Genomic DNA, 22,248 nt, shown 5'->3' with positions numbered 1-22,248 from the left:
ATACTCTGCTTCTGACTGGCTAGTAGTCCTTACCTAGCTAATGCGCATGTGCGACTCCCAACAAAGATGGAACAGAAGTGAGATGTCTCACTCTGTAGCTAAAACAGAGAGCTCAACTAAATAAAAAAAAAAACTAAATACAATTATGAACCTGAAAATGAGCATAATATGAGCACTTTAAAACCACAAAAGTCAGCCTCATGGTGGCACTAGAGGAAAAGTCAGAGGCTCATCACAGTCAGTAGGATCGTCTGGGAACCATGAATGTTTGTACAAAATGTTGTGCTAATTCAACCCGTTCTCACTCCCAACTCCCAAATACGGACGCTTGGTCAGTGGCTCTCAGCGTCAGATACCGATGCAACAAGCACCTGGCAGAGTGTGTATAGAACAAATACACACGAAATCCCATGAAATCGCTCTGCCCGGTGCGGGCAGAGCGATTTCATGGGATTTGTTGCCTTGAAGATTACGTAGTATTAAGAGTGTCAATGGTAGCGAGTAGTATGAAAGCCTGAAAAGGATAGTTGGGGTGGTGGATGGGTCAAACAAACCAGGACCTTCACCCTGAAGACCGGGGTTCATGTCCTGCATGTCACTTTTCCTAAACCCAACTGTCCCATTCTTGTCCCGTTCTTCTTTTCCTAAACCCAACTGTCCCGTTTTTGTCCTGCGTGTCACAGAAAACTTACCTTTTATAGGCCCACCCACGATCTTTTCCTAAACCTAACTGTGCCAAAGTGACGCCAATAGTCCAGACCCAGCACGTTTACATAAAGCATGTTTAGATCTGATGCCAAAGGAGACTTTTAGCGTCAATAACAACACCAAAGGCACCTGACCAAGCGTCTGTATTTTACGCAATGGGAGTGAGAATGTGTTGGCTAATTCATTGAGTAGATGTTGAGATATTTCACAGGGTAAGTGAAAACCTTGACCTGCACATGGCGCTAGAGGAAAGGTCAGGGGATCACCAGAGTTACTTGGATTTATTGTCTTTGCTATGAATTTCTATAAAATAAATTAATTGCAATACATCAAGTAGTTATTGAATATTTCGCAAAAGAAAAAAACTATAATATCAACTTGCTGGTGGTGCAAGAGGAAAAGACAGGCTATGCTGCTAGCATAGCTAATTAGGCAAAATCATTTTCTAAAACAGGTGGACATTTAGATTTTAGCAAACATCACTCAGACAGAAGGAACTCACACAGATGCTGAGGAGGATTAATACACATTTGGTGTCTAGTTAGTATTTACAGCAGTGTGTGTAGGATCGACTAAAAAGCTACAGTGCCCATATTCATGATAAGGGACAGAAAGAACATGTCACCCTGTTCAACAGTGTGGCTTATTGATGTGTTTTTAATAGTTTTTGGACAACAATGGAGCTCTATACCACTGAGGAATAAGACACGACAGGCTTTCTTTTCATGGGATTTGTTGCTTATCCTTTCATCAGTGTATGGATTGTTTTCATGCGCTGTGTGCATGCATGTTTGTGTGTGTGAGAGAGATACAGAGAGGATGTTAGGGACACATGTTGGAGATATGGCTGGTAACATGGTCAAGTCTATAACACAGGATGCATCAGCGACTGTCTGTTCCCTGTGCGTGGAGTCCTAACCAGTGTATTTGTCTTTGACGTGACAGCGGGAGATTGACTCAAAAGCCAAGTGTTGCAATTAACCCCTTCTATGACCATCAATCACCATAATGCATAAAAATAGTAATCGAATTAAATAGCTGGAGAGAAATGAGGCCATTATTATCTGTCAAATGTCCACTATATACTACCAAATGATGTGAGGTTGAAAATTGTCATATGGCTCGTAGGAAATCAGATTGTCTGTAAATGAATTGTGCAGATTGAAGTAAGGAGAAGGACGGACAGAAATGACTGGCAGTCACGTTTAAATAGGCTGCATCTCTTGGAAATCAGGAGACAAAAGACAGAATGCAATCATGCCACATACAGTAGTCTTTTTCCACTCAAATGTTGTATAACTAAAACATAAAAGGTTGGAAAAATATCAGCCATAGTGTTAAGATTTTTGTTTAGTGTTTTTGTATTTATCATCTTGTAAGAATCAGCTGGCGGATATCTTACTGAATAAATAAAACTCTTCACATCATGTCTCCTATTCATCTATTGTTTCGAGCAGGCATATTTCAATTTTCTTCTAGTTGTCAACTTTATAAAGTTAACAAGGACCTCTGGAGGAAACGGATTGATGATGTGTTTGTGTGTGTGCGGTCGGTACATGCAAATTACTTGATTGGTTATTGTTTTATCAGGACTTTTCTAGAAAATGAATATAAATTGATTTAAGTAAGTCAAACATTTTATCTTTAATCTCTGATGTGGATGGAAGGCAGGCAACGTCACTGTAGGGAAAACTGGAGGAAAATAACAAATGGTAAACGGCAATTAAAGCGCTTTACAACACAAGCCAGCATTCACCTATTCACCTATTACATCCATATACTGATGTCAGAGGCTATGGAAGGGGCCACCTGCTTATCAGGAGAAATAAACATTCACACTCACAGAGCAATTTGTATATATATATATATATATATATATATATATATATATATATATATATATATATAGAGAGAGAGAGAGAGAGAGAGAGAGAGAGAGAATACAGCAAATGATTTTTGCAAAATATTTTAGCAGGTATTTACATTTTATAGGATGTACTGAGGGTGTGTGAAATGTCTCCACATTAAACATATATTACAGGAGTGCAACTATTATGTATGCACACTGGAGAGACCCATGCACAGAATGTGTCCAGACTTGTAAATTTGAAATTAACCCAATCCGTAAGCACAGTATGTTCAGTAAACTGCCGGATAAAGTTGGACCATTAAAAGGAGCTGTTGTAATAACATAAGTGTATTTTTTTTATCATAATGTATTTTGCAAGCTGCTAACATTTCACTTGCATGTTTGTTTTGCGTGGTTATGTTGTAATTACACCTCTGAGCAAATGCTTCCCATTGAGTTTTTCATCTTTTAACTGGTCTCCCTGAGCTCTCAAACACTTTTCCTGCGAATAAGCGCCCTGTCCCTCCACACAATTTGCTGAGCTAAGACCAAGAAAAAGGGGCGTAAAAGGAAGAGTAATTAAGCCACCAGATAATTCTGACGACGGCAGCAAAAATGGCTATTCAGCTTATGGTCAGCAATTGTGGTTGGGACACTATGACCTTACTTGTGTGCAGAGTGACTAAGAGGAATGGGGGTGGGGCACAGTGTTTGTCCCATGGGTAGAAACCGGCTCCGCTCATGTAAAGAACATATATGTGTGACGGACAGCAAGTTAATGTTAGCAGTTACGGGATTAGAGGCACTCTCAGTGATGCGATTTAAAGTTCACCTGCTAGCATGGTTTGCCTTGGCTTATAAACTCAGATTTCTAGAATGTGGAAGGAGGTTTGGAAATATTGTGTTTTGATAAATTGATATTTTGTTACCATGGCACTCCAGTAGAAGAGTCCAGACCAGCCCTCGTATTAGAGTGGCTAAGATTAGCCTGCCTATTTTCTAATTCTATTTCTAATAAGTTTCTAATCATGTGCGGAGATTAATTTTATTTCTAAAACCTTCCCCACAAAAGTACCTTCTCACCAGCACCCTTAGTGGCCTGACTTGAAGATACAACAATGAAAGCTCCCTCCCTAATTGTAACGGTTATAGTTGCTGCTGCAAGTATTCTTTTGATGCTTGGGAAATGTCCTCAGTGGACTTTGAGTCTAACAAGAAAGCTAACTATCTATAAATAATAACAAAGAAGAACTCGCTTTAACTGCAGATAGTATAATTTATTTAGTCATGCAGACGCTTTTAACAGTGAATCAGTAATATATGTTTAAAATGAAATCAAACAGAACTAGAACTGCAAGCAGTTATGATGCTGTCCAAGCCTCCCACGCGAGTCCCTCCCGACGACCCGTGGAGTCTGCCAAAGTTGAACCCGAAGCGAAGAATACAAAAAATGACCATCAATTGTTGAACGGCCATCTTATTCTGGGCCTGGTATTTTAATTAGAGCAACACAGGGTCCCCCAGCAACCGAGGGTAACTCTACCTTTCTCAAATCTAGGGTTCTTATTCCATTTTTACAATGCCTATATAGTAAGTACGTCAACCAGGTGCTACAGATCGCCTGATCAACTTTGCAACACAAATAAGAAGCTACGTGACACAAGCAACATCTCCACTTCTAGTAAATTCTATTATTACTTTAGGTCATCAAAAAAATTGATGACCTGAGATGTCCTGGGGTTATGGACAATTGTTTTTGCTGATTTATTAAATCAAGCCTCATAATTGGGTCAAACTACTTCCCATTTTCTCAGCCATCTGTGTCCACTTCACCTCCTCTGTACTTTCCACCACCTTTCATTTAACACACTTTTACAAGGTCAGGAGGCCATTTGTTTCCGAGTCAACTTTTAACCTCTACTGTATAGAGAGTTTTATTAATTTTTCAGGGATTGTTGACAACCAAAAACTAGCCTACCTTGTTTTTGACTCTCTTCATTTGTCAATTGACTCTTGCGGCCCATTGCGGGTCTACCAGATATTGACATCGGTGACATCTCTGCCTCTTACAGAGATGAGAAAAAAAGTCTTACAGAGAACTTTTAACTGAGTGAACCTTGACTCTGCAACTGTGTTGCCAATTTGTCATCTCAAATTCAGTTTCACTTGGAAATATGTTTCATTACAGAAACTAAAGACACTCATACTTCCCTTTTATTGTGACCTTAAAAGAGAACTCCACCAACTTAGCATCAAACTTTTATAACATTGTCGGACTCATGATGGACACTTTTAATAAAAAGTGTACAAACTGATGGAGCAGAACCTGAGACATTGTCTTTTTTATTTTTCACATTCTTCTTTCTTGTCAGAACCTGGTGTTTGTATTACTCACAATGCAATTCAATCACCAATGGCTTAGTCGAATATTTGGGTGCGTTAGCGGCTAAAGTAGACTCGAGCGGCTAGTCTAGTCTAGAGGAGTGTACTACAGAGGTCTGGTAACCTCACGTCATGTCGTTCCAAATTCCACACTGTGTTTGTCTAGTCATGTGAGGTAAGACATAATGCTAAAGTTCCATAGTCCTTTGTCCCCAGGGCCATCCAACTCTTCAATATCACACACAGGGGGGAGGGGAGAAATGGACTTTTCAGCGTGAGCCTGTCTCTCTCAGCCCCTACTATTATATCACTTTGTCTGCTGTACACCTGACTGTCTTATAGGCTATATTAGCACTCCTACACAATCTGGACTGTGGTCATAACATCTACATCTTATAACTTATTCCCTGTTATATATTGTTCTGTTCATATTTAATAATAAGCTATTGTACTGTTCAATCCCTGCACTGTTCACTTTTGCACTACCATCATTGCACACACTCTACCATAGCGCCTTATCATGGTCATTTCATCACATGGTCAGTCCATACCAGACCTTTGTAATCACTTAACTATTAAACTAACTATTACAATTTCTGAGTGATTTTTATGTATGTATATATATATATATATATATATATATATATATATATATATATATATGTGTGTTTGTTGTGTTGTGTTTGTCTAAGCTACTGGATGTCTAAAATTATCCTCGGGATGAATAAAGTATCTATCTATCTATCTCCAATATCAAAAATATTGGAGAGTATTTGTCAGTCAACTGTTGAATATATCCATGGAAATGAGTGAAAGTGCATTGCCTATTGAGCTTTTAGGATCAAATTGAGCCAAATGCATATCATGTGCAAGCCTTGCAAGGCTTACAACACTATATGTTCCGGTGATGAAACGCAATAAACTCAAGACCTATAGTCCTTTGCTTTCATTTCCTATTATTAAATCCTGCTGTGAGTTCACACTGTTGAAAAACAGCTTATTGCAGATAGCATGTCTCCCCACTTTCCCACAGCCATTACATTCATCACAGACCTCCTAAGTCTCATCAATCACGAACCTTCCAACAATCAATTTTCCAAGAACAGAGATCCATCCATCTATTCAGCAGGATGTTGCTACAGTAGTGCAAGTGTGAGAGCGCTGCTGCATGCATCCTGGCACCCAAGCGCCCTGACTTCTTGGCTCTGCTTGCACCTCGAGCTGCTGGCAGGACAGCAGACCTCTCACCCATCTCCTCCTCTGATCACAATCATCAACACACACCCTTCACCCCAAGCCCTCCCTCTTCCCCCTCTCGCTTTCGGAGGTGTCTGGTGACTCTGGCCCCAGTTGTCTTGCCCCTCCCTTCATCGTGGAGGAGAGGAAGAGAGAGGGAGAAAGAGAGAGGCTGCAGCCCACTACCACCATGTCCCCAGAGGCCCCTTGCCTGCCTGCCTGCCTGCCTGCCTGCTCCTCCTGCTGCTCAGTACAGCTGTGGCTCAGCACCAGACCCTGACCAGCTGGGATCCCAAATCTGTCAGAGAGCCACGACAACCACTGTGTGAGTGTTCACATTGTGTGTGAAAGCTCCTCACCTCTCTTCGCTGACTCTTTATTAGGTGAAGCCCACAGACACCAACTTTAACTACAGCTTCCAACAACAACAAAATCTCTGCTGGTGCTGAGAAGATCCTCTTTTGAACATGGCTGTGGCACCCCGGGCCCTGGCATTTCCTCTGCCCCTGGTGCTCGCCCTGCTCAGCCTGGCACCGGCGCCCACCTTGGGAGGCTGCCCGGCGGCTTGCCGGTGCTCCTTCGCCATGCTGCAGTGCCTGGAGCCCAATGGTATCACCAGCATCCCGGCACTGGCGCCGCAAGAGAGCGAGAATGTGACGGAGATGTGAGTATGATGTTCCACCTGCTCTGCATGTGCCTCTAAATCAGCACGAGTTTATCAGATGCCTTGATCTCGGTGGTTTGCCAAATTGTTTTTTTCTTTCCGTTTGTTCATGTTATTACTCTGGGTTGGTGTTGGATTAGTATGAAGTGTCTCAATGGCAGAGTTTGGAATTTAATGGAACAATTTGTTGCAACTGGTTGCAAATTGTTGTGCAAGGCTTTATTTATTTCTCATTATTTGATACAGTCAGATTCTGCTCTGTTGGAGTAGAGAGAGTTTGTTCTTTGCGTTGCGTTTGCAGTTTGAGATGCATTAGCATGACATGGACATCAATTGTGGATTGCTACTGACAATAACTGGCATAGAGTGACGGGAACTGATGTCCTATTATCCATTGTGCATCAAAGTGTGGCCTCAGGGTCTTTAAAGGATCTCAGCACTATTAGCTCTTGGAGTATTGTGGAAAACCTCACCAAAATTGTTTTAATTCTCTTATGTTATAAAAACGGCAAGTCTTATTTTTCAAGATCTGACTCTACTCTTGAGGACATAACAACACTATTGGTGTCCATTGAGATGGTACTGAATATTTGGAAATATACTTTTTTGATTAGGTCTAGTTGAATAAACTATGACTTCAGTTTGTGGTGCTGTTTTTTATTCTCAACAAAATGTACCTTAACTATACCCCTGAAAACTTGATTTAAAATCTTACTTTTTTCTCAAAAACATTAAATATTCATATCTAAATAATCACTTATCAATGTTTAATGACATTCAAAGTTGTTATCAAAGCACACTTCCGTAAACTGTGACTTCAAACTTTACTAAAGGACATGTGTACCATCTTCTAAAGGTTAACTAATATTATTTATTAGTTATCTGAGATACATGTGGCTGGAGAAAGTATTTTTCAATTTTCAGAGCTCAAATTTAAATTCCATTTCTGATGAAAGGTCTGCTGACCTGCGTGTACCACTGAGGTTGTTCTGACCCAAATTATGTTCACTTTGGTTCAACTCGTGCTCAAAAGATAAAGTAATAAGGATGGATGATGATGTTCATGGTTTGAAGGCTAGTTTGAAGCAGGTAGTTCTTTACAACCATAAGCTACATGCCACACTTTTGACTGTCACATATTTATGGACAGACAATCCCTTGGGTGAATGTGTTTGGATAAAACTCATCCAAGTTATTGCTCAGATGAACTGAGACTTCTCACTCAGCTACAGCAGCAGATGACTGTCATTTAACATTGACTTTTTAAAACTTTGTATGGAAAAGGAAGAAACTGAGCGCCTGTGATTTAAACACGGCTCCTGTATTATTATGCAACCCACCATCAGCTCCAACATGGAAAACTAAATGTCACTCTCTGCACCACCACGCTGTTCTTTCTTTGTTCCTGTCCCCATATCTGAGCAATTATAACTTGTTAAAAAGGAAATACGTTTCAGAAATGCTATTTCGGTGGAGCAAGTCCATTTACTGCCTCTATTCACCTATACCTCTCCTCGTATTTCCCCGCCCCTCTCTTTTTTCTCTTTCCCACGTCTCTTTCTTAGTCTTATCACAGAGGTATTTTTTTGTATGTGCAGCTAGACATGTTTCTTAGTAGAGCTCAGGGTGAGGCTTGACATTCTCTCTGAACCGTTCAATCAATAAGTGAGCGGGCCTTAATCTGGCTTTTGTTAACCGCGGTGCTCTACATGCCAGCAAACAACACACTTTGCCGAATTGGCTGTGCAAGGGAATACGGCCGATACGCAGAACAAACAAGGGGCCATTAACTGTAGAACCGGGGCCAAAATTCATCATATGCTGAGTTATAAATTCAATTTTGTGAATTGCCAGTCAATGACTCCACCCGGGAACAATAGATGATATACAACCCAATTGGCTCAATCCAATAAGTAAGGGCGATGGGTGATCCTGGGCCCACCTGCCCTGTAATCACATTATTGCTGTGTGGGTCAATCAGAAATGAATAAAACGGTTTGTGTGTTGCAGCTGACAAACAGAGAACTGGGAGGTAGAAACAATGCCACATGCTGAAAGTGGCTGTCATTAACTGGAAATTACTGCAGGTATTTTTCGACATATGCACTAGACGTGGAAATAAATCTATATTCAATTGATTGGTATATACTGTATGACAGCTGTCCCCATGGATTATTTACATACTGTATGTACAGTACTATGCCATTTTCACTTCATTCCCTACATTTGAGAGGAAAATAAGAGGAAAGTAAGATTTTAATCGTGAATATTCAATGTGATAAGACAAAATATTTAAAACCAAGTTTTTGGTTTAAATATGGTGAAAGAATGCTTTTGAGACACCACAGCAGGGGCTGAAGACAGCAGACTAGCTTCTAGTGGGTCATAAGGACTATACGGAACTTGTAATGGTTTTTATGGGTCCTGTTTTCTGGAAAAAGCATCAACTGTTGCTTCAGATACTGTATGCTGCCATTTCTGGTTACACAGAATTTTACGGTAATGAAAGATTTTCTTTAAAGGTTTTCTGTTTAAGCAAGCAGTAAACAGTTTTTTTTATAAAAAACATGCTTATGCATTATTTATTAAAAACTCAGCTAGTCTGCTTCATCAGGATTGTGTGTATGTGGTTTAAAGGTGCAATGTGTAATACTGAGAGCTAGCGTTTAAAATGGTTACTGCAGTCCACATTCAAAATACTGGAAAGAGTCGTGTCCCACAGCCCCTCCTCCCCATACTCGTAGTTCACAGGGGTTGCCAGGTTGAGAACGCTGAACCCAATTTTCCACAATGACAATGTTAGCTAAATGCTAGTCTATATCTACGAAGTTTCATTTCCGTGATTGTTCAGGTGCCACCGGAAATTCACTTGGATGTCCCTCATCTTGGCCGCATTTTAAACTCTGGTCGATTTATGAGGACTATGGTTAACTGCTCCTCAGATCTCTGCAGGGTAAATCCAGACAGCTAGCTAGACTATCTGTCCAATCTGAGTTCTCTGTTGCACGACTAAAACAACTTTGAACGTATACACATACCACCCAAACAAGTTCCCTCCCGAGGCTTTTTTGCAGAGGCACCATTGCTCCGTCCGACGCTTAGAGCCGCCTAAGACCATTGTGATTGGTTTAAAAAAATGCCAACAAACGGAAAGCTGTGTGGACTAGCCAGACCCTCCTCCACAGCGCAGCGGAGTAGCTAGATGCTGGCTATGTTGACAGTCATAAAAGCCTGTGCTCTCGCAGAGCTCTCTGACACCCACCCTTTCTTGGCTAAACCTTACTCCAACAACATCTAAAAACACTAAACCCGCAGTCCTCTCTACCCGACTAACAGCCACCCTTTCTCTGCTTAAAATTACGGCAACGACCGCTAAAAACACAGCAACTTCGCGGTCCTCTCTACCCAACTAACAGCCACCCTTTCTCGGCTTAAAATTACGGCAACGACCGCTAAAAACATTGCAACCGCGGTGTCTGTACCCAGGTCGCAGTCACCGTTTATTGGCTACGGCTGCTGAACAGGCTACACGGTTGTTTTGCCAAAGTTAAATAGCATGTTTCCATTATGAGGAAGTCAAACTTTTCTGTCATATGTCTGTCACGGCTGTGGCTGTAAACAGCTGTGGCCCACTTGGTCCTCCGGTAACGTCAGCAGTTTGCTCCTGCGAGATCCTTGGTAAAGGTCCCATCTATTCAAACATCTCAGCTGGCTGTCCTTGCGTTGAGTGCTGAATTGATCTGCAGTGTGGATTGTCGTTGTCAAAAGGCATTTATCTGGTTTACGTTGTGTACAACATGGAGAACCTTATGTTGTCTGGATACAAAACTGCCTTTTAAAAATGGCAAATCAAGTATTGTTATTGTTCCTAGAAATGGAATATCCTAAATGAAAAACGCAAATGATGATAAACTCCTCTTCTTCAACATGTTGTACTGTATGTCTCTGGTCAAGGAACTCATTCACTTGTTTTGGTTTTGTGTATTTAGCATCTCTCTCTCTCTCTCTCTCTCTCTCTCTCTCTCTCTCCTTTTTGCATTAACCAGTTACATCGAAAACCAAGCAGCGCTGGAGAATATAACAGAAATTGATCTTGTTAACTACAGAGAGCTGAAGAACCTGTAAGTACTGCTTTTCTCACAACTTGGACAACTTACTGTAAGACAAAGACACATGTTCAACGGATCATGTTTCATATTGTAACACTGGTTTACTGCACTGTACTGAATACTGTTTGTTCTTTAAGTGAAATTCTCAATGTCATTCCATACAATTGACACTTACTTACTTACTTACTTACTTAATGTTGCAATGCCAAGCTTCTGCTCTCGCACATGATGTAATGTAAGATCAGACTGTTATGTTGTACAGTTTTGATCATATTTGTTGGTACTTTGTAAACAGTTTATATATATATAATTATTTTTCAAGAGAAAAGACTACCTGATGTGTTGTTGGAGTGTAAACTTCCTCAAATCCAATAAACACAGTGGAAATACTACAAAATGGATGCACTTGTTATGAACAGGGCTCTTTTTAATTTAATCTATAACCCAACAAATTGATGTGGATCGTTAATTTGGTGCTCCATGGCTTTGGAAGTAACCTTGGTTACTATTGTAGGTAGTAAGCTAGTTAGCTGGACATGCTAACAATCGCAGTTTAGGTTACAGAAGTTAAATCCATTGTTTAATCCATTCCTTTAACTTTTGCTCTTGAAAAACACACTCTTTAAATGCGCTCACTCTTACTACAGCACTGTACATCCAAAGCTTGACAGCTTGAAGATTTACCTTAAATAGAACCAAAGGGTCTTGAACAAACCATGAAAAACAGACCCACAACAAAACTAAAAAAGTGTGTGGGTGTTCATATAGCGTTGGCCAAAAAGAAAGAAATATATGGGTAGTTAGACTAAAAATCTAATGACCTCATTGGAGAAGTTGAGTTGAGTTTGTCTGAGACAGATAAAAATCAGTTCGATAACAAACTAACTTTTAGATAGAGTGTAAACAAGTAGTCAATTAATCGATTAGTTGAACGACAGAAAATGAATCAGAAAATATTAGATAATTATTAAAAAGTTGTTTTTTCAAGGAAAAATTCCCCCAAAAAAATCACTGGTGTTGGCTTCTCAAATGTTAGTTGTACAAAAGTAAAGTTTTCGACTGATCGCACAGAACAAGCAATGTGAATGTGTCAACTTGAGGGGCATTATTTACTGTTACAGTTCATAGACCAAACAATTTATTGATTATTTGAAAAAAAAAAAAAAAATTGGCAGATCAATCGCTAATGCAACCCCTGCTTTAATCTATCTCACACAAGTGTCAGTAATTCTGACTTTCAATGCTTTATTTCTATCAAAACAGACCAATGGTTTTTGTGCTTCCCTCCCTCTCCAGCACGGTCACATCATGTAAGTTGAGGCTCATCTCTGCCAATGCCTTCCAACACAACCTCAAGCTCCAGTATGTGTAAGTGTCCTTGTCAATACAAAAGGATTGTCTTCCTCGTGTCATGTTTTGACCTGTATGTGGGTCAGCCTATTTGTCGCTGTCAGTCAGTGCTGAGCCAGCCCTTTAATATTGCACGTCACATAAAGTGAGAGCAACATTTCTCAAAATCAGTGACTCAGTCACTCGTTCAAATAGTTGTATTACTCATCCACAGATCTGGTAAATCTGTGAGGTCATTTATGATACTGAAACCACAAATTGTATTTATTAGAAGAAGTCTTTCTAGATGGATATTATATAAATAGGTGTTAAAAATATAAGATCCAGTTGTTGACACATTAGTTTCCAGTTTGCTCTAACATGAGTATTTATAAATGGAATATCTTTGGGTTTTGAACAAAACAGGCAATTTGAAGACATCATCTTGTGCTCTGGAAAATTGTTTTGCGTTTTTTCACTATTTTCTGATATTTTGTAGACTAAATGGTTATTGATTAATCAAAAAACAAACCTGCAGGCAGAATAATGCAGATTAACAAAATTTATCTTTAGTTGCAGCCCTCAAAGTCAATAAATTCTGCCGTCACTGACAGAAAACAATCACATACTGTACCATAGAAACATACTGTTGTGTGATAATAAATACATATTCAATAGTAACCACTTTCTTTTTCAACAATTATCTAGTAGCAAGCTTTCTAAGATAGTTAAATTGGAAACTTTTCACTTTTTTTTTTTAAAGTTACATCATGATAGTTCTTTCAGTCATTTCTGTTCAGTTTGGCCTCACAATCTAGGCCCAACGATAAATAATACTATGAAGACTTATCGACTGGAACCATCAAATCTGTCTATTCATCTGCAGCTGACCCTTATCGCCACCATCTTGTCCTCATCGTTTTACTGAGTGTGTGTGACATCGCCAATGTTGTTTATCTAAAAGACCGGCAGGTTTCGAGGACCAGAGATGGGGGGAGGTGGTGGTGAGGTAGGAGGGGTGAGCTTGAGAAATTGGAGAAGACATCCACCAGTCACCTTTTACTCGCTCACTTTGGCGGATTATCGACAACTGATGCATAATAAATACACTCCACTAAGGGTCCATTATCACTTAATCAATATTTCACTGTGGAGGGAGTGGGTGGGCTGCGATTGGGTGGAGTATGGGGGCTTCAGTGTAACAGATGTATTTCTGAGATTAAGAGGGACAGACTATAACCAAACTAAACAGGAGGCTACGTCAGCTTGGACCACTTTACTTTCTCTCCCTCTTCTCTCGTCTTCACCCACAATCCTCCTGGAACTCAATCGTCTTTTTATATAATTCAGTTCTTAAGAGGGGCAAAATGAAAATGAGCTGCTCTTCCCGGCCCTGCTCTCCCCCTGTGGGCATAGGGAGGAATCGAGCTGGTAATGGATAAGCCCCACAATGGCTAACCCATCTGACATGAACTTTTGGGAGCAAGGAAAACAAATAATTGAACCCTTGGCCCTGCCAGAGTGAATATGTATTGGCTTCCATGTGCACACTCCCCAGTGTAGCTTTGTGTCATCTTCTGAGGGAGGTTTATTTACAGCTTGGTTTTTTGGCTGTCTGAGGATCATTCGAGTGCTACTGTGATGATATTTTAGTGCCCTGAGAGGATTTACAAAAAGACATGCAGCATTCATCTATCACCGATTACATTGATATCCTGACATACACACTTTTAGATGTGGGATTATGTTATTCACAATGTTTGCATTCAAATGTTTTTAAAGTTTTTAAAAGTTAAACAAAAGTCCACAGCCATTTTAGTGTACTTAGGCACAGCAGTGTTTTAAGCTACATGCTAATTTGAGTACACTAACATGCTCACAATGACGTTGCTAACATGCTAATGTTGGGCATGTATAATATTTATAACGGTCTCCATCTTAAGCTTTACATTTGGTAATTAGCACAAAATACAAACTACAACTGAGGCTGACGGGAATTACGTTAGTTTTGCAGGTATTTAGTCAGAAACCAAGTATTATATATATATATATATATATATATATATATATATATATATATATATATATATATATATATATATATATATATATATAACACATTGAAATTCTGGCCTGTTTACATGGCTACATGAAAAGTCAGAGAATCACCAAAGTGATTACAATTTATCCTGAGGGGGGCATGAATGTCTGTACCAAGTTTGATGGCAATCCATCCCATAGTTGTTGAGACATTTCACATTAAACCACAAATGTCAACCGCATGGTCAATGGTAAATAGACTGCGGTCTTAGAGACCACTCAAAGGCTTTACACTACAGGCACCATTCACCCCATTCACATGCACATTCATCTTCTTTACATAAATACACATCTGTCTTTTATATCTATAAATAAAATCAATCATCAGATAAACATTCACATCAGTAGCAATTTGGGGTTTAGCATCTTGCCCAAAGGACAATTTAACATGTACACTGGAGGGACAGGGATTGAACCAGCAACCTTCCAATTGGTAGACGAGCGCTCTACTACCTCATGAAGGTGCAAGGAAAATCCTCTGGGAACCATGAATGCCTGGATAAAAATGTGTGCTAATCCACCTAGCAGATGCTGAGATATTTCACAACATAAGTGAATACTTTGACCGGTGGTGACACTAGAAGAAAGTCAAGGCATCACCAAAGTCATGAGGATTAATCCTCTGGGGACCATGAATGTTTCAAAAAGTAATGACAATCCATCCAATAGTTGGACCAAAGTGGTGGACTGACCAACTGACTGACAATGCCATCCAGCTTTCAGTGGTTTTACTATTACACTGTATACAAATAGTAACATTTCTACAATAAATTGGAAACCTTTTCCCCTAAATGCATCTCTGTGGAGTTTTTCAGTCTGTGTAGCCGAGCTGCGTCCTTCCTCCGAGAAGTGTTTGTGACTCTGGCCTAATCACCTAATGTACTGAACACTAAGTAAACACAGAGAGAGCTGTGCTGGAGGTGTTTGTGAATGTGGCTCCTAGCTGCTGTGAAATACTTGCCAAGGTAATTGATCAGAACCCATTTGGATGCATTAACGTTTTTCAGTAAGAGTAATTCAAAGCAGGTAAGCATTGCTCTGAAAGTGAGCAATCAAACCACAGCATGACTCAACTGCAGAACAGGACAAACTTACAACATTTTTACTTTATTTTTTTCTTATACTTTTCTCGAAGCATCATGTGAGCAGATTGCATGATTGCCAAACATGAAAAATACACTGCCAAGGTACTGTTACCTCATTGTCTACAGCCTACACGGATCTCTTAATTTCTTCAAGTGGTTCTTTCCTCTATCAAGGTATAGAAAAACAGCTATTCGTGCAATAAGAAAGTAAAACATAGGCAATGCGAACCAGGTACAATGAACGTCGTGTTACAAAGCGATAGAACAGCAAAACAAATGTTGGTAATATCATGTCCTCTCTCTTTATTTTATAGGAACCTGGCATCAAACTATCTGGAACACATCTCCTGGAGGGTGTTTCATTTTCTCCCACTGCTCAACCTGTGAGTCCCTTTAAATCAACACTCTCATTCACTCTCAATTCATTCAAATACGTTAAAATTCCCAGGAGGTCAAGTTGGCTGTAAAGGAGGAAATATTCTCACTGATTGACATCAACAGATGGAGCCAAAACAAGAAAAAGGTTCAGCCTAGCAGCAGCCAACATCTCGGTACCACGTTCCTGGTTGTCTACAGTAGATTTTGGCAAATGTGACCCGTCACTTGTTTGCCATAAATTTGCCAATTGGTAATTTCACGTCTAATGTGTGTTGAATAAAACCTTGCCTGCCTATTTACTGACACAATTTGACATGGGCAACGGTATTTTTCTGTTTTAGAACAAAAAAAAATCGAGAGAAAAGAGGCTTTTGTCTCGCTCAGCTGACATTATTAAGTGTACCTACTTTAATGTACAAAGATGGCAAGTAAACATACAGAAGATAAGTAAACAATTTAAACATTTTAAAAGGTTAATCTCTGTTAGGAGGCATTGTTCTTTCACAATACTTTTACTGAGGTTAATTCACAGGTCAACATGTTAGTTTGGTACGAAACTACTGCTGCCTTTTGCAAATTGACTGACAGCACTCTTTGTCAGTGCAAGCCAGCAATACTTTTTCACCAGTAATGGCTTACAGAGATTTTGAATGCTTTAGAAAATTCGAATCATTATTGAAACTATCTTTTTATCTCTTTTCTCTCTGAAGGCAAAATTCTTCAAGGATGTATATTAAATCATAATTATATATGGTTTTAATCATTTAAATTGTTAGTGTGTGCCCTCTAACTAAAAAGCTCATTATGTGTTCATAGAGTAGGGTGAGCCTATACTATTTAACCTGTTACATGAAGAGGGCATGTTTGCGATAAATTAACTCCATTGGTTTCTCTGTGAAAATGTTTGACAGTTAAAGCTCTGGTTTTTATTGTGTGTTCTTGTCAGAGAAATTGAATAAAAAAAGTAATAGAAAATTAAATTTCCCTCCTTTTGCTCTTAAGAGTTTTGAGGGACAACCCTCTTATTTGCTCCTGTGACCTCCACTGGCTCCAGCAGTGGCAGTGGAATGAACGCGGTGACCTGGAAAACCAAATGTTGTCTTGTTTCTCCCATGATCGAGAAGAACCCCTCAACTCTTTGGTGATACAAAACTGCAGTGAGTGATATCTGAACTTCCTATTTTGCACTGTATTATGCTGTTATATAATGTTATTAGTAATGCATGTTTACAGTTAGCAAACTGCACAATGTTCAAACGATGATCTAATGAAAATATTTGCATATTCATAGATTATGTGTTTTTCAATGAGGGAGTAGTAGGAGATGTAATTTTAAGAATTTTAATTAGGTACAGTAATTAAATTGTGGCATTTTTATGGAAAAACTTGAAAAGTCAGACAAATTATTATTCACTATTGTTCTATATCCTAAAACCTAAAACAGTTTCGTAAGTAAGTGCGGCCCGCGGGGTAATGACGGCCCTCAGAAACATTTGTGCGGCCCCCAAAACGTGAATTTAATTTTTTCAAGTTAATTTATTTCAATTCTTTCACTTTAAATAGCTTACATAATAGACTGCTCGACTACTGCATCAAACTGCCCCCCCCAATAACAAGCGTCTGTCAGGTTAGGAATGACAACTTGTAGAAAGCTACTGGTTGCATGGCAACAAGTGGCACCTTGTGATTGTTGCATGGATTACATTCCGTCATCAGTGCTAAGGTTGAAGTTAGCATTTCGGTGGACAATTTGCAACAGGATTTTTCATGTGCGGCCCTCAATAACATGCTGGCTCCCTAAATTGGCAGTCAGTCATCAAAACTTTGAGGACCCCTGTCTTCTAGTACGTGTCCATTGTCAGCGTAATTTCTCCACTCACCATTAATTTCTATGGGAGCATCCGTGCAATGCATTCTGGTAGCGTCGCAGGGACTTTGGAGATGCGGGGTGTCAAGTCGCCCGCTCCTCATTTGCATAAAGTTGAATCCAGCCAACTTTATGCAAATGAGGAGCCGACGGAAATCTTTTAAACTGACAGAAGACAGATTCAGCAACTGCACGGCCTATTTCTCGCTTAAAATGTTTTCAGAAACACGTTTCGCTAAAATGCGAGAACGTATTTCGAACGGTCGGTTTGCGTAATGTGTTTGTCCAATCAGCTGCAGCCATCGCGGTTGTAGGAGGGTGTAGACTGTTTTCTTTGTTTGTAAGTGGTCAGTGAAGAGAAACTGGTGGCAAGCTGACTAGTGTGCAATGCTGGGAAGCGGGGCGATCTCATCCGTGAAAACAATGCGTATATGGACATGTACCAGAGGTGCAGTAGCCTACTCGAAATACTGAGTGGTCTCGAATTGCCTCCACACGGCTCTCAGAGATCCTTCCCCAACTCGTCAAATACCAACGCTGTGTCACAGCCCTTAGCGTCGGATACCGAGACAAGGCACGCACATGCATGCGCAGCCGGACCTTAAAAAAATTACAACAATTGATTTTATTCTCTGCTTAGGACGTCATAACTCCACTATATCTTTACATAGCAAATAATTGTTTACTGCTATATTAATGGTCTGAATATCGAGTACAGCCCCTTTAAAACATAGCTGGAGGAGATATTTAAATATTTTTTGTAAAGTTCATGACATTTATTAATCTTCATGACCATTTGTTGTTCCTATTCTGCATATTAATGCCTTCAACAAGCAGGTGCAGTGAAATGCAGGGAAGAAATTGGCCCAGCATTGTTGTTTTAATCGCATAGGAGCGGGGAACATCTTGTTGCCAGGAAACATGAGTTTTTGGCCCTGTGCCGTTTCTCTGAACTGCTTAAAAAAAAAAAAAGAAAAAAAAAAAAGATTGTCTCTCTTTACTCAGTTGTCCCATTACATTAGTGACCTGTGCTCATGTTGTCTCCTCTGCTGCTCTCAGGTCTGCCTGATGTGAAGATCGTCTCTTTCAAAGATTCAAAGATTCAAGAAGGAGGAAACCTGACATTTGCATGTCAAGTGACAGGAAGTCCTACTCCCAATGTGAGATGGCGAACTGATGAGCTCCACTCTCACTTCTTTACCCAGGTAGTGAAGACGTTTCAGTATATGCATATATCATACAGATTAACAAAATAACATTTGCTATTCTGTACACACAAGCAGGGTCCCTCATCTGTTTCTCTTCAGAGCTTTCTTCTGTTTTTTACCCTTTAATGTTTTTTGGGGAGTTTTTCCTGATATATATATATATATATATATATATATATATATATATATATATATATATATATAGATAGATAGATAGATAGATAGATAGATATAGATAGATATAGATAGATATAAATATATATACACACACGTACAGACATACATACATACATACATACATACATACATACCCGGTCAAAAGTTTGGGTTCACTTAGAAATTTCCATTCCACTCCATTCCAGACAGAATACCAGATGAGATCAGTTGCACTGTTTTTTTAATCAGGGCAGCAGTTTTCAGATTACATTATGTGCTTACAAATTGCAAAAGGGTTCGACTGTAGAAGTGGCTGATCTTCAATGCAATATCTACATTGCCCATTATCAGCAACCATTCATCCAATGTTCCAAAGGCACATTCTGTTTACTAATCTGATATCATTTTAAAAGGCTAACTGAGAAAACATTGGAGAACCCTTTTGCAATTATGTAAGCACATAATGTAATCTGAAAACTGCTGCCCTGGTCAAAAAAACAATGCAACTGATCTCAGCTGGTATTCTGCGTTCTGAGTGGAATGGAAATTTCTAAGTGACCCCAAACTTTTGACTGGTAAAAAACACACACACACACACACACACACACACACACACACACGTGAACTTATTTGTAAACTCCTGTCCCTACCTACACTATTAGTAACCTGAGGTCATTTTTTTTGTCTCTAGATTCAGGACTTGTAGCCTCCCGCAAAAATATATATTCCTTGCCCTCCTCTATTTGATCTCATTTCATTGATGCTTTCAAGCTTCAACTCGAAAATCCTCTCTCTCACTGGCTTTGAACTGGATCTGACTGCTTGTGGCTGCATTTGCCTGACGCCACATGTACTGTTTCCTTTATTTTCTGCTTTTCTCACTGTGCTGAAAAGCTCTTTAGATAAACTGTAGCTTAAAGCCGTTTGAATAAAGTTCAGTTGGGTTCTGTAATCTATCAATCCACAGTATAGTAAATTGGATCCCATTTCATCCCTCTAACCTGTTTGCCTCTAAGTGATCCATATGTAGCTTTGACCTGGCTGCATTAACCCCCTCTGCTCTTTGTCTGTGCCGCTGGCTGCTGACAGGAGAGAATCTGGGGCTCCACATTAGAGCTGGTCCTTTTCCTCACCAACGTTTCTTCCAGTGACAACCTGCACAACCTAACTTGTGAGGCCGAGAACCAAGCTGGGCCAGGAGAGGAGATGGTGCAATTGGACATAGAGTGTAAGTGCCTGCAAAATAAAACCACTCTTGAGAGCTCAATACAAGTCGTCGGGCTTAATGGAGGTTAGGGCAAAAGCACACTGAGGCCATTTTTTCAAGTGCAGGCAGGGTGGACAGCCAGAGAAAAGAAAAATGCACAGCAGTGATTTTTTCTAAATGCCCCCTCTACAAATACGAGTAGGTACCCACCACGCTTCTAATGGAGCTCTTTGTCAGCTGCCACTCACTCTGGCGACTGGTGAGAAGTGTTAAAATAATATGAGTGAAGTGCTGCAGGTATGGCTAGTCATTTAATGCAGGGATACAGTACAATGAGGACAGCATGAGAGTGAACATACCTCTCCTTGCTCTTAAAGAACTCCTTCACCTCACATACAGTATGCTGTACTTCTAAATTAACCCAGGAGGTTTACTGTTGTATTCTCCTTTCAGATGCATTAGTGCATCTGAAAGTTGAGGAACACAGAGGAATGACAGCACCCAGCGGTCCCACAGAAAACAGAGTCAGATGCATTAGTGATACATTACTGAAAAATTACTGCCCAAACAATATCCTATATCACCAACTCAGTGACACTCATTAGAAAATAAAGCCAAAAAAGAGCGGGGGCACCAATCAGCTGAAGCCAAATGCACGAGCATCAAGGGACAGATAATGAACATCAGGAAAATGGGGCTGATAACCCGTGCTAAGATCTGATTTGAGTCTGTGCTAATGGACTTTTCCCTCCTACTCCGGAAAACCGCTTCATCCGCAGTGATTGGCAGTCTGTAAATGCGTTAGTGCAGCTAATCTATCAACATCAGTCCCCCTGGTGGACGGACACTCGTTAACCGCTAGCCCTTTAATTACTCTTAATTACCTCCCAGAACAGTGGGTGTTTACTGCTGAGTGGTTCGCTGTGCCATTGATTCATGGTGCTTGTGTGGCTTCCCTCTCACAAAAGAGCTTTTTTGCTTTAAAACATGTTTTTTGGTCATTTGTTTTTACTTTAAAGGTGGATTCAGAGTGTATGTTTGAATAATATCCATTATCACAAAGGCTAATATTTTGTATGTAAAGGTTCCAATTAACTTAGAATCTGCCTGGACTGAGGCCAGGAATCAATTTGTGTAGTTGCCACATTTTCTTTAAAAATGTTCATTGTCTAATTCTTCAAAAAGAACTGGCATTCATTGAACATAATTCAAGCCATACTTTTAACCCTTGCTGTGAAAAAGCTTGTGTAAGTTTAGTAGGGGTTGCTAATGGATGATTAGTGAAATGTGATTAACAGCGCTAATTTTCACCCAGTGCAACAGACTTCAGCGAGCTCTGGATAAAGAGACAAATGCCTCAGTATCCCCTTAGCACAGCACTTTGTGAGGCTGGGTCATGGGTTAAGAGCAGCAGACTTGTCAGTGCAGTATGAGGGGTCTCTGCACTTGAGAGTCGTGTTCGATCTAAATGAGGCCATTTCCTGTAACTTTACATCCAGTGGAGCTTCCAGGTAGCTTTTGTGGTCGAGGGCACAACGATGACCAGGATTCATTATTCATAGCAGGTCAGCACAGGTTTGCAGAACAGATGGAGAACATTGATTCATGGAAACTTATTACATGGAACCTATAGATACAGTTAGTTAGTTACATATGATCAAGGTGCACATTCAGCAGAAAATTGTAGCATATAGGCTTGTGCATGAGCATGTCCGTAATCATTACACTAATTGGCAATTACCAGTGGTGGAAAGTAAAGTGCCTTGTACTTTTACCTGTACTGTGGTGCTTTGTAGTTCTACTTCACTACATTTCAGAGGGAAACTTTTTACTCATCTTGGTTAATCTGCAGATTATATTATATATCTCAATCAATTGGTTTATGTAATCTCAAAAAATTGTGGAAAAAATTTGACAGTTTCCTAGAGCCGAACGTGATGTCTTTCTAAAAGATTAAAAACGTCTTGTTT

At 39.8% G+C, this 22,248-nt stretch overlaps 1 protein-coding gene across 2 annotated transcripts in view; it reads left to right on the top strand.

Annotated features, from left to right (window-relative positions):
* Positions 1-6,349: 6,349 nt before the first annotated feature.
* The window catches only part of ntrk1 (neurotrophic tyrosine kinase, receptor, type 1), a 32,934-nt gene continuing 17,035 nt past the window's right edge, over positions 6,350-22,248 (top strand). The window contains exons 1-7 of one of the 2 annotated variants that reach the window (XM_036006148.1): positions 6,350-6,839; positions 10,886-10,960; positions 12,245-12,316; positions 15,777-15,845; positions 16,843-16,997; positions 18,767-18,912; positions 20,161-20,299. In XM_036006148.1, coding sequence (XP_035862041.1) covers positions 6,643-6,839; positions 10,886-10,960; positions 12,245-12,316; positions 15,777-15,845; positions 16,843-16,997; positions 18,767-18,912; positions 20,161-20,299 — 853 coding nt within the window. In that variant the 5' untranslated portion in view covers positions 6,350-6,642. The remainder of the gene's footprint in view (positions 6,840-10,885; positions 10,961-12,244; positions 12,317-15,776; positions 15,846-16,842; positions 16,998-18,766; positions 18,913-20,160; positions 20,300-22,248) is intronic. The other variant, XM_031279410.2, reaches the window with a different exon arrangement.

The sequence above is a fragment of the Sander lucioperca genome, chromosome 10 (genome assembly GCF_008315115.2).
Source record: "Sander lucioperca isolate FBNREF2018 chromosome 10, SLUC_FBN_1.2, whole genome shotgun sequence".
Classification (NCBI taxonomy): Eukaryota; Metazoa; Chordata; class Actinopteri; order Perciformes; family Percidae; genus Sander; species Sander lucioperca.
The sequence above is the reverse complement of the archived record's forward strand: the minus strand, read 5'-3'. Positions and strand labels throughout refer to the sequence as shown.